The sequence below is a fragment of the Motacilla alba genome, chromosome 13 (genome assembly GCF_015832195.1).
Source record: "Motacilla alba alba isolate MOTALB_02 chromosome 13, Motacilla_alba_V1.0_pri, whole genome shotgun sequence".
Taxonomy (NCBI): Eukaryota; Metazoa; Chordata; class Aves; order Passeriformes; family Motacillidae; genus Motacilla; species Motacilla alba.
This window is the reverse complement of record NC_052028.1, coordinates 11,748,432-11,760,715: the sequence shown is the minus strand read 5'-3', so window position 1 is coordinate 11,760,715 and position 12,284 is coordinate 11,748,432. Positions and strand designations below refer to the sequence as shown.

Below are 12,284 nucleotides of genomic sequence, written 5' to 3'. Positions count from 1 at the left end.
GCAGGGGTTTGTGCTAAAAATCCCCCTTCCTGGGCCATGTCCTTGCCTGGGAAGTGGGGAGGACAAGATGCATACCAGGCATGAGGGCTTCCTGATGCCTGATGAGTGCTGGCCCTGCAGAAGGAATTGCACAGGGCCATTGCTCATCTCTGCCAACCCCCTCCCTGAAGCATCAGGGCACTTGCCCCTTGTCCCAGCACCCCAAGCTCAGATCAGTACCCCTGCACTGGCAGAAGTCTCTGGTTCCCGCCAAACCTTGCCCCTCTCATGTGACAATGGCCCTTTGCTGCCTCAGTTTCCCCACTTGGAAAATGTGTGCAGCAGCACCCACCACTCCTTAGTGCTCTGCAAGTTCCCGGGTGGTTTTATTAACACTGGGGATGTTCAAACAAGTGTTTGCAGCTTCTCCTTGTTCAGGATTTATTTGGATGATGATCCTGTCAGTGTGGGCAGCTGGCCCCAGCAATCCCTCCCAGAGATCCAGCCCTTCCCGCTGCCATCCCGGGCTGGATGCTGAGCATCCCACCGAGGGTCCTGATCCACGGACCAGGGGGCTTCAGCTGAGCATCCCACCGAGGGTCCTGATCCATGGACCAGGGGGCTTCAGCTGAGCATCCCACCGAGGGTCCTGATCCATGGACCAGGTCAGCTGAGCATCCCACCAAGGGTCCTGATCCATGGACCAGGTCAGCTGAGCATCCCACTGAGGGTCCTGATCCATGTGTCACACGGCTGGGAGCAAGCAGGGGGGGAAGCATCGGTGGCCCAGGGAATGCCTCGCTGAGGAAGGACCCTGCATGCCCTGGAGCTTCCCAGCTTTTTGCTGGAGCTGCTGAGCTGGGAGGGGCCGGGCCGGCAGCTCCCCATAAACCTGGCGGCTTAGACCAACTCCTGACAGATGTTGGGACTGTGCCTTGGAGCGGAGGTTGGGAAAAGGAGAGGGCGGCTCTTGCCCGGAGAGCGAGGAGGAGAGCTCGGCACCCCTGGGCTTGAACTTTAGCACCCTCTTTCTTCCGCAGGAGTTTAAGGACGAGGATCGGCGTATCCCGAGCGAGCCCTCCTGATACCGGGCAGGGCTGGAGCGGACGAGAAACCAGAGCAACTTTGTCCGACGAGGATTTTGTGGAGCTCTTCATAAAGAAGTAACACCAGGGAGAAAGCCCCAGGCAGCCAGGAAGCGTTTCCAACGCTCGGGACGCTGGCGAGCGGCTCCGTGCGAGGAGCCCGTCCTGCCGTGCAGATGTGTGTGATTGGAGCAGCGCGGGGTTTATTTTCCTTTGACTGAAGGCGACCCAGCCCCGGCGGATTAAGCTCTTTGTGTGCACCGAGTGTGCCTTGATGGAAGCTGCTCCCGCAAAACCGGCTGCGGGGGCTGCGGGGAGCATCCTCTAGGTCAGGGAGCCCTCCTGGAGGAGGGGGAGACCTCCAGTTTTCGTGTCCCAGGCGATGCTGGGACAGTAACGCTCTTGGCAGGCAGCACAGTGCTTCGGGATGGCCGTCTATGCCCTCACGGGTTTCTCGCTCGTCAGCCTGCTCAGCTTTGGCTATTTGTCTTGGGACTGGATGAAGCCCAGTTTGGTGGCCGATGTGGCCACAGACCCCATGGAGAAATCGCTGCCTCCCACCTTCACCAGGCCACCCCACATCATCTTCATTCTGACCGATGACCAGGGCTACCACGACGTCGGCTATCACGGCTCAGATATCCAGACGCCGACGCTGGACAGGCTGGCAGCAGAGGGTGTGAAGCTGGAGAACTACTACATCCAGCCCATCTGCACCCCGTCCCGGAGCCAGCTGATAACTGGCAGGTAAGCCAGTGCCTGCTTGCAGCCTGCTCATGTCCCCCTTTGGTCCCTTCTCTGAGGGGCTTAACCCCACCTTGCTGCTAGAGCGATGCCCTGGTGTGTTAGCAGAGGATGGAGATCCTCCAGCAGATCTGGATTTCTCTAGAAAGTTTCCTGGGTGAATAGTTGATTTCCACACAGGATAAGTAGTGGCACGTGGCAAGAGCAAAAATGTGGATGCTGCTGGATAATGGATGTCACTTAGGGAGAGGGTGGTCTCTAGACAGGAGGTGTTTGGTGCTGGGCAAGGAGATATGTCCCCAGGTAGTCCCTGACACACTGGCCCTTGGAGATTTGCTGTGAGGCCCTTGGTCTGTGCTTTCTCTTCATGTGTGTTTAGTGCTGCACTGGCCAGCACAGGCTGGATGTTGCTCCACTGCCTTCTCCCATGGCAGCACAGTCAGATGCCCCCTTATCCTGGGCCATTCTGCCTTCCAGGATAGGTGGGGCTTTCTCCGGAGCAGTGCTGTGTGGTCAGCACTCCCTGTGGGAGGCAGATCCCACCAGACCACCTCCTGCTGAGGAGTGGGCCCCAGGGAGGTGCCTATGGATGTGGTCACCTACTGCCTGGAGTGGTGGAGCCCACCATGCTCCAAGCAAAGGCCTCCCTTCTCTCCTGATGGTTATTGAGGGGTCCCAGACATCTTCATGGTGTGCAAGGCAGGGGAGGACAGAAATAGTGGGGACTTTCAGGTTGGGCATTATGAACCCACTTGCTTGTGCTGCCCAGCCCTGACACAGCCCAGACACCTGCCAGGCTGCCAGCAGTGGGGACAAATGCTGGTGGCATTTTTGTGAGATGTCTGCTGAGCCTCTCTCTGTGTTCTTTGCATTTACTTTTGGTACTTATGGACAGATGAGGAGCTCCCTGTCCCTGGCTGGAACTTGCTTCATTGGGTTGGGTTGGGTGACGTGGAAATCTGCATTTGTTTTGTGTCTCTAACACAAAAAGTGCCATCACGTCCTCACCCAGTGCTGCTCCTCATCACCATTGCTTTCCTCTGGCTCTTCCTCCTGGCAGGTACCAGATCCACACAGGATTGCAGCACTCCATCATCCGCCCCCGGCAGCCCAACTGCCTGCCCCTCGACCAGGTCACCCTGCCGCAGAAGCTGCAGGAAGCCGGCTACTCCACGCACATGGTGGGCAAGTGGCACCTTGGCTTCTACAAGAAGGAGTGCCTGCCCACTCGCCGGGGCTTCGACACCTTCCTGGGCTCGCTGACAGGCAACGTGGACTACTACACCTACGACAACTGCGACGGGCCGGACGTCTGCGGCTACGACCTGCACGAGGGCGAGGACGTGGCGTGGGACCAGAGCGGGAAGTATTCCACCTTCCTCTACGCCCAGCGCGTCAGCAAGATCCTGGCATCCCACAGCCCCAAGGAGCCCATCTTCATCTACGTGGCCTTCCAAGCGGTGCACACGCCCCTGCAGTCCCCCAAGGAGTACATCTACCGCTACCGCTCCATGGGCAACGTCGCCCGCCGCAAGTACGCGGCCATGGTCACCTGCATGGACGAGGCGGTGAAGAACATCACCTGGGCCCTCAAGAAGTACGGGTATTATGACAACAGCGTGATCGTGTTCTCCACGGATAACGGCGGGCAGACCTTCTCCGGGGGAAGCAACTGGCCACTACGGGGTCGCAAAGGGACGTACTGGGAAGGGGGAGTGCGTGGCATTGGTTTTGTCCACAGTCCCCTGATCAAGCGCAAGCGTCGGACAAGCTGGGCACTGGTTCACATCACAGACTGGTACCCTACTCTGGTCAGCCTGGCCAGGGGCAACCTGAGCAATGTCCAAGGCTTGGATGGCTACGATGTCTGGCCTGCTATCAGTGAAGGTAAGGAGTCGCCACGCACCGAAATCCTGCACAACATTGACCCCTTGTACAACCATGCCAAGCACGGCTCCTTGGAGGATGGCTTCGGCATCTGGAACACGGCTGTGCAAGCTTCCATCCGGGTCGGGGAGTGGAAGCTCCTCACTGGCGACCCAGGGTACAGTGACTGGATACCCCCACAGACCCTGACCAACTTCCCAGGGAGCTGGTGGAACCTGGAGCGTCTCACTGATGGCCTGAGGAAGTCTGTGTGGCTCTTCAACATCACTGCTGACCCCTACGAGCGCTATGACCTCTCAGAGCAGCGCCCAGACGTGGTCAGGAGCCTCCTGATGAGGTTGGTGCACTACAACCGGACGGCCATCCCGGTGCGGTACCCTGCGGAGAACCCCCGGGCTCACCCAGACTTCAACGGCGGTGCCTGGGGACCTTGGGCCAGTGAGGATGATGGGGAGGAGTGGGAAGGCGGCCGGGAGTCTCTGAAAAGCAGGAACAAGAAGAAGAAGAAGAAGTGCAAGATCTGCAAGCTGCGCTCCTTCTTCCGCAAGCTGAACACCAGGCTCATGTCCAACCGCATCTGACAGGACGCTTCCCCAGCATCCACCCATCCTGGCCAGGGTGGAGCTCTGGACTGCAGTGCCATGGGATGGGAGTGAGGGAGAAGGACAGGCAGGGAGGTGGCCAGTGTTCTCTTGCTCTCCCTTGCCCCAGGGTTCACTCCAAAACACTTCTCTCTGGCTGGAGCGGTGGCCACAGGGAGTTGCTCCCAGTGGGTGAGGAAGGGTGATGGGGTCTCTGCTGTGGTGCTTGGTGGTGGTGAATGACTGCTGAGCTGGGCTTACCCTGCACAGCTGCTTCCAGAGAGACCCTTTCCTCAAGGATTCTGCAGCCAATCATAAGCTTTAAGTGTTGGCCATCACAAGGGCAAGAGGAAGCATGGGGGCTCTGCCTTCATGTTAACCCTCACTATTTCTCTGTTTGCTCCTGGCTTGCAGCCTGCTGCCAAGCAACTGCAACCTTTGCTCTCGCTCTGCGGACTCGAGGGCCTCCCCCAAACCCAGACCACATTGCTTCTTTGTGGAGGGCTGAGATGTCAGACCTGAGATCAACGGGGCTGGACTAAGTCATGCTGCTACAGTGACCTCATGTGGGGCTATGGCTTCCCCTCTCCACTGGCTTGGGGGGCTGGGAGCAGCCCTGATGAGGAGCTGTGGCCCATGGAGTCATGGTTGGGATGCTCTCAGAGGACAGATGGTTCTCTTTGGCCCCACATTTGGGAGGCAGGTTTGCCCCAGGCTCTGGTGGTGGACTCTGCATGGATCAGCCACCCAGCAGAGCCTTTCACCCAAAATTGGCTGGGATACCCCCCTCACGTGTAAGCCTCTAGGCACCCCTGTTCCTCCCTATGAATCCTACACATCCAACCAGCCAACCAGCCCCATCTGCCCTTTCCCAGTGCTGGAGCTGTCCCTGTCCCCACATCCCATTGCTGAACCTGGGGCAGAGAGATCTCAAGGAGGTCTCTGCAGAAGCTGATCTGCTGTTTGGTAGCTGCAGGACTTTTGAAGCCACGGTGGAGGACGGGGATGATGGGGACGTCTCCCGCCTGCCAGCACCGCGCCACATCCCCTCCTCGCAGATGGGCACTGCTCTTCCAGCAGCGCACGCGTGGGGAGGAGAACACCTCCCCATCATCCGCTGCTGAGGGGAGCCAGCCCATGCCATCGCCAGGGGCCGGGGAAGCCAGCAAAGCTCCGGGCCCCCGCGCCTTCGGTGGGGTGAGAGCGCGCATACGTGCGCTCGCAGGAGAGCTGGCGAGGATGGAAGGGGGTAAATAGCTTTAAAATCGTTTTGGATGCATGGTGCATTTCCATTTACACAATGTGTTTTACATTTCTCCCCACAGGTTTCTCTTGGTGCAGCGTGTGTAGGCGAAGGCCCTGCTGTGAATTTTGAAAATAGTTATTTTTGTCTCTGGAAAATGAGGCCCGTTAGGACTTGTCAGCTCTTGGATGAGCAGTGTGGGCTTTCTATTTTTTTTCTTTTCCCCCCTCTCTTTCTCCCTTGCAAAATAACATTCATTTAAAATCTGTCATTGAAAGATGTGACAATTGGCAGCGTGCACACTGAATACCTTTCAGTGCTCTTTCAAGCCCTGTGTGTGAGAGAGGGATGAGGATGGGAAGAAAATGACATGTTTGTATTTTTTTTTTCTTACTCTTATCTGGATTATTTGGGGGTATTGGGATTTTCTATAGAAACAAAGGAAAAAAACCAGCTGACAGCAAGGCAGAAGAGAGGAGGCCTCTTCTTGTAGAGCTGGGAAGGAGTTTGAAAAGCTGGAGTGTGGCAGTGTGTGCGCCAGTCCCCGCTGCTCCGCGCACGCCCATCGCTGTGCCATCCCACCCCGCTGGCTCCTGCATCCCTGCATCCCTGCAGGCACATCCCAGGCACAGGGTTCAGAGGGGGCTCAGCTCCTCCATCAGCCCCATCTCCATCCCTGCTCCCTTAGCATGTTGCTCCGAGAGGACTGGTCCCCACGGCATGGCCTGGGTGGAGGTGAGCCCCAAGAGGATGCTCCACATCCTCCAACTACCTCAAATCAGCCAGCCCGGGCCCTGGGGATGTGCACCATCAGCGGGACTGCGGCACCGGCTGCCGTTTGGCAAAGCCAGGCAGTTGCTGAAAATAAAGCAACACTTTGCTGAAGAAGAGGAGGCTGCTGCAGGCAGAGCCAAAACCAGGGGAGAGCAGGGGGTGATGCTGCAGGGGCTTGAGAGCAAATATTAGCTAAGGGAGAGTTGGTGCTGAAGGAAATGGGAGAGCAGGGCTGGACATGAGGTGGTGACAAGACTCGGGAAACAGCTTTCATTTCCATATTTACATAAATGCATCCAAGTTTAGTCCTTCTTTTATTTTCTTTTTCTTCAAAAATGGAAATTTCCATGAAAACATGCTCAATCTTTCTCCCTTCCCCTTTTACTAACATCCCCATGAAAATGTTCGTCTCGTCACACTTCCTCTTTCCAGGTTTGGATCTGCTGGGCTGATGCTGGGTTTGCAGTCAGCCTGGCCACAGTGGTGGATCTGTTGTCATCTGTATTTTTAATTAAAAAGAGTTGGATTCTGAATCTCTGCAAGAAGAAACAGCTGAAGGAAAATCTTAGTCCCTGAAAACAAAGAGGAGAAGTAGGCAGGAGCACCTCTGGGTGCTCGGAGAGAGCAAAGCCTCCAGCCCGAGGACAGCAGCTGTCCTTCCCCCCTGATTCCAGCTGTGCTGTGTCTGAACATTGGGCTGGGAAAGGAGATGCAGCTGCTGCCACGTGTTCTCCTCATCAGAGCGATGTTCATTAATGGTCTGTGCTGTGAAAAACACAGCTATGTGCCAAACCCCCGTGTTTTCAGAGAGCTGAAGTCCCCTGGGACTGTGTGCACGCTCTGGCTGCCAAGGGGTTAATGCAGCTGGAGAGATGCTCAGGCGGTGGAGTTCCCTGCACCCGGGAGATGTGTTTCCACAGACAGGCTGAGCCTCCCCTCCTTCCCAGCCTCCCTTCAAAGCCCCTGGCAAGCCCCAGGCAGCTCCAGAGCCCCGCAGGAGCTGGGTGCGGGATGGGGCCTGGGAGGGAAGGGCAGGGGCTGCACCGGGACCCCCGGGGGTGGCGGGGTGGTGGTGGCTGCCTCTCTGCAGCCATGGACCGGCTGTCCCCACCCTGGCTGTTTCCAGCCTGCTGGCTGGAGCGAGTGGGAAGGGAATGGGCTGGGAATGAATGGAGTTGGGACGGGATAGAGATGGGGAGGAGGGTAAGAGGAGGGTGGGGCTGGGCTGGGCTGGGCTGGGAAGAGGAGGGAAGCGGGATAGGACGGGGATGGAATAGGGATAGGATGTATCAGGCAGGACTGGGGGTACGTCAGAGCCTCTCCAGCCCCCCAGGCAACTCCCACCTGGGAGAGGGAAGAAGCCCAGTATCAGGACAGGGGATGGGCATCCCAGCAAACCGCCCCAGTGGCAGAGTGGCAGAGCACCCTGAGCACCTCAGAAGGTGTTCTGCATCAGGGACTTGTGCTCTTTCTCATGCCAGTGGTCTGAGGATGTGTGGTTTTGCAGGTTCCTCTACTCAGATCCAGTGCCCGATGGTGCCAGGAGCCACATGGCACCTACTGAGTGTCCCCAGGTATCATGGACATGTCCCCAGGAGGGTTTTTGCCTATGAACCCTGCTGTAGGGGAGAGGGTGGCACTGGCACCCTGTCTCAGCCCAAAGCACCTTCCTGTGGTTGCAGGAGCAAGTGCTGGGCCCGTAGGGACAGGGCACATTTGCAAACACAGCCCTAAATGTAAATCAGCTCTCCTCACCACGGTATTTATAATCTTATCTAAAAATAACCCCAAATTCAGCTTCCCAGAGGACAGCAACTGAGCATCCCCCAGACCCCAGCTTGCATGTGAAACTGTCCCAGTAATTTTGGGATCTCTGCAGTATGTAATTGGCAGCCTGGCTGCTTTGGTGTGCGAAGCACTGCTGCAAGCCCCATCCCCTGGGAGCAGGGGCACCTGCTGCAGCCCCCCCAGGACACGTGGATCCATCCTGAGCTGCCCATCCCGTGTGGTTGGGGTTCAGCATCCGACCTCGGGTGCTCACCCTGGGGCAGCCCCGTGCTGGGATGCAGAAACCAAAGCTCTTCAGGCAGAGCTGGAGCACGGTGTGGAGAGCAGGATGCTTTTTTGGAGAGGCCAGCCCAGTGATGGAGAGGAGCACTGGGGATGAAGGTCTCCATCAGGTGGCCAGACCCGAGCATGGCAGCAGGAGCGCAGCACGGCTCCCAGAGCCCTGCAGGAGCAAATCTTGGGGTGGCTGGGAACAGACACATCCTGAGAATATCTTGAGGCCTCTGGGAGAGGACTGGGACTACTCCCTCCTACAGGGGAGCCCCCAGCCCAGAGGTGGAAGGTTCCACCCAGAGCTCCTGCTCTCCTTGGATTGTCCCCAGGCACCCAGGATTGGGACCACACAGCAGATCCTGCTTGGGAAAACATTATCAGCAAAGCAGAGCATGCTCAGCATGCAGAAGTCTGACACCCCCTTACCCTCAGAAGGAAAAATGTCGAGGAAAAGAAAAAAACCAAAAAACTGAATAGAGAGAAGAGCAGAGAGGGAGAAACTTTTCCTGGAGAGCTGTGTCTCTGCCAGGCAGGAGAACCCTGGGGAGGGAGGCAGGGTCCCCGCGGGGGACTGCGCCAGCATCACCCCCTGCCCGGGGGAGGGTTTGGGCTGCAGCAGGGGCCCCGGGGGGAAGGAGGGGACAGATCCCTCCCCCTGGCTCCGGGAGCACGCAGAGTCACGCGTGTGGGGCTGAGCACGTGTGGCAGTGTGGGGGTGGGCACGGGAGGGGGGCAGGTCACATTGCGGAGCTCACGGGGACACGAACAGCGGCGCAGGTGGGAGGGAGGTGGGAGTGAGGCAGGGGCACAGAGCTGCCCACGGGCATCCAGGGGGTCCTGCGAGTGGGGGGCTCTGGCTCTTGCCTGTAGGGTTCCAGGGGGCTGCTGGGGGCTGGCAGCAAAACGCTGGAGGAGGAGAACGCTCCCACAAACATCCGGATGCTCCGGCCCCCATGGCAGCCCCCTGCCTCCTGGCACAGCCCTGGGGAGGGGAATGAAATCCCCTTTTTGTGGGAGCAGCATGGGGATGCCTGGAGGCATTTTGGGGACCGTTGTGTCCCCGGGGCACAGATGGCACCTGTGCATTTCCTGCAGCCCAAGTGAGGGTGCCTGGTGTGCTCTGCCCATGCCAGGGCACGGCCAGGGTGCGTCTGGAGGTCATCAGCCCTTGGGGACTCTGCCGCATCCCTGTGCCCTTCCATGGCTGGGGATCGGTCCCTGCTCTGCCAGCAGGGTCCCCTGGATGGGACCAGCCAGGAGCAGGAGGCTGGATGCAGGGGTGCAAGGTGGGGATGAGGGTGGGTAATGGTGCAATTAATGGAAAAGCCATTAGACCTTTCTCCTCCTCCCCCTCCTCTTCCTCACTCCGCCACTTGCTGTCCTCCTCCACTTCCACCTCCTTTCTTCTCTCCCTCTCTGCTCCTCCTCTCTCCCCTCTCAAAGATTTCTCCCTATTTTTGTCTGGTTAGAACCTTTTCTTTTCCTTTTAACCCTTCCATGGCAGCCTGAAAGGGAACTCAATCCATCTCAGCTGCCAAAGGCAGTGCCCTCCCAGCTGGCACAGGGAGTCCCTTCTCCTGTTGTGAGGAGGGCCCCGCTGCTGCAAAATCATCCAGATTTGGGACAAAAGCTTAGTAAAGAAAGCTCTTCTGGGAGAAGTCAGCAGGTGGAAAGTGCAAGGGGTGGTGTAGACAGAGGAGGTGCTGCTGGATCCCCCATGAGGGCTGGTGGGGACTCAGAGGGAAACCCCTTCCCTGAGGTTTTGGACCTCACAGCTCCACTTTTATTGCACTTTTTGTGCTTTCTTATGTTCAGCACAGCAGAGAGGCAACTCAGCAACAAAAAGTCCAAGGACTGGGGGGCCAGACCTTCCTCCTGTTCCCACTTTGAAACTCCCCCCTTTCCACCCTGGCCTGGGCAGCACAGGGACACAGCACCCCAGGGCACAGCATCCCAGGACACTTTGCTCCCCTCTAGCTGTGCTTCAGGCCAGGCTGCTCACTCCTCTCTCGGGGGACCCTCAGGAGCTGCTCCATGGGAACCCCAGGGGGGTCACAGTGGGCAAAGGGGGAGTGGGAGCAGCCAGCCCTCCCCTGCAGTGTGATCGGGGCCAGCCCCCCTGGGGACCCTGGCTGAAGGCGGGACAGTGTGGGGACCTGGGGACCTGCCATGATTTCTCCAGCTTCTCCTGACACACTTCTGCTCCATCTGCTCCCTCCTGCTGCAGCGTGTCCCCATCCCACAGCCCCCAGGGCCCCCAGGAATGCTGCTGCAGGTACCAGCAGGGCCTGTATTTTTTTTTTTTTTTTGGGGGGGGGAATAAGCAGTTGCTGGGGTGACAGCATCCTCCTGGAACATGGAAACCACAGTTTCCATGGAAACCTTTTTTGCCCCAATTATTTTACCACTGCCACAGCCTTTAATTTGCCATTAATAATTGTATTTTAGATATCCCCCCCCCTCCTCAGCAGGGGGGTGACCCCCGGGCAGCCCCCGGGCCGGGTCCCCAGCAGGGCCCTGGTCCCCACGGAGGGTGGCGGGTTTGGGAAGCAGTTGCCCCGGCAACAGAAACAGGGCGTTTCTGGCAGCGGTGGTCACCATGGGGACGGCGATGCTGACGAAGGCTTGTGAAGCTGAGAAGACAAATTGCCCTCATCATTATCTCTGGGCTTGTCAATCAAATATATTCCCTTATTTACCTCAGCGAGGAGAGAGCCCCGGGAGCACACGGAGAGGGAGGGAGCGAGAGGAGAGCTGCTTGCCCCAAACTCCGCACCGGGAGGGAGCATTTCCAGCCCCTCAGGATGGCCACCATCACCTGCAATCGCTTCACTGAGGAGTACCAGCTCTTTGAGGAACTGGGCAAGTAAGTTGGAGATGGGGCTGGGATGCTCAGAGCGGGGCTGTGCCCTGGCTGGGAGAGAGACTGAGCGGAGCTGGGAACTGCTGGGGATGAGGGAAAGGAGGTGGGCATGGGGAGAATGCAGTGGGAATCGGAGAGGGCACGCGAGTGAGGATGAGGGCTTCCAGCCCCAGACCTGCTTCTCTGCCCCTGCCTGAGTTCAGGAGCTGCTGATGGGTGCTTGGCTGGGGGCTTGGGACACCCCAGGGGTCTGGAGTTGCCTCGGAAGGGTTTGGCTGCCCCTCTTCTGGAAGAGCTGCTCCCAAAAATGAAGGCTGCCAGGTCCCTTGGGAAGTTCCCCAGCCGAGAGGAGGGACAGGACAGCTGAGGAGGAAAGCCAAAGCAGTGGACACCCCTCACATTTCTTTAGGGAGTTTATCTGTGTGGATTCACAGGGGCTTGACTAGACCTGCAGGAGACCCAGTCTGCCTGGCAGCCCCCAGAGAATCCTGGTGGCTTTTGGAAAGATCCAGGGTATTTCCCACCCCTGTCCCAGTGCGGGTGAGCCGTAGCCCTGTCTGACCCTGCTTTCCTGCGAGGGAGGGCTCAGCTCCTCGGGTCCAGGTGTCATCGTGTGTGCCTGGATCAGTGTGTGTGTGTGTGTGTGTGCAAACAGAGCTGCCTGTGCCCAGCAAGGGGATCCTGGGGAGCTCTGAGCACCCTGGGTGCAGCAGGGGATGCCAGGCTCCCCATGTGGAGGGATGCTCCGCGTCCCGCCCAGCGTGTGGCTGTGAACGGGTGCAGGAGTGAGCAGGCATGTGCCTCTGTTTTGGTTTCTGTGCCTTTTTTTGGAGCTGGTGTGTAAATCTGGGCCGTGTGGCCACCGTCCCTTCGGAGCGGCTGGCAGCGTGGTGGTGGGCTCAGGGTGCCTGTGCTCCGGAGGGGAAGCTCTGTCCATCCACAGGCACGGGGATGCTCCGGCCCCGCAGCCCTGCGCCGCCCGGCACGGAGCAGCCGGTGCCTCAGCGTGTGCCCACAGGCACGTGGGCGTGTGGAACGGGGGCGAGGGAGAAGGGAGAGGGCAGAGA

The 12,284-nt window shown here is 58.5% G+C and overlaps 2 protein-coding genes across 3 annotated transcripts in view; both read left to right on the top strand.

Moving 5' to 3' along the window:
• Positions 1 to 912: 912 nt before the first annotated feature.
• Positions 913 to 6,819, top strand: ARSI (arylsulfatase family member I). Its single transcript, XM_038150651.1, has 2 exons — positions 913 to 1,811; positions 2,869 to 6,819. The coding sequence occupies exons 1-2, from the start codon at positions 1,492 to 1,494 to the stop codon at positions 4,274 to 4,276; spliced, it is 1,728 nt and encodes a 575-aa protein (XP_038006579.1). The 5' UTR covers positions 913 to 1,491; the 3' UTR covers positions 4,277 to 6,819.
• A 4,149-nt stretch (positions 6,820 to 10,968) lies between these two features.
• CAMK2A (calcium/calmodulin dependent protein kinase II alpha) overlaps positions 10,969 to 12,284 on the top strand; it is a 34,244-nt gene continuing 32,928 nt past the window's right edge. Inside the window, exon 1 of one of the 2 annotated variants that reach the window (XM_038150172.1) lies at positions 10,969 to 11,220. In XM_038150172.1, the coding sequence (XP_038006100.1) occupies positions 11,159 to 11,220 (62 nt within the window). In that variant the 5' untranslated portion in view covers positions 10,969 to 11,158. The remainder of the gene's footprint in view (positions 11,221 to 12,284) is intronic. The other variant, XM_038150173.1, reaches the window with a different exon arrangement.

Excerpts from the sequence above, each read along its gene's own strand:
- ARSI (XM_038150651.1), top strand. The coding sequence starts at position 1,492 with ATGGCCGTCTATGCCCTCACGGGTTTCTCGCTCGTCAGCCTGCTCAGC. Across the intron at positions 1,812-2,868 it reads AGCCAGCTGATAACTGGCAG|GTACCAGATCCACACAGGAT; the intron begins GTAAGCCAGTGC and ends TCCTCCTGGCAG.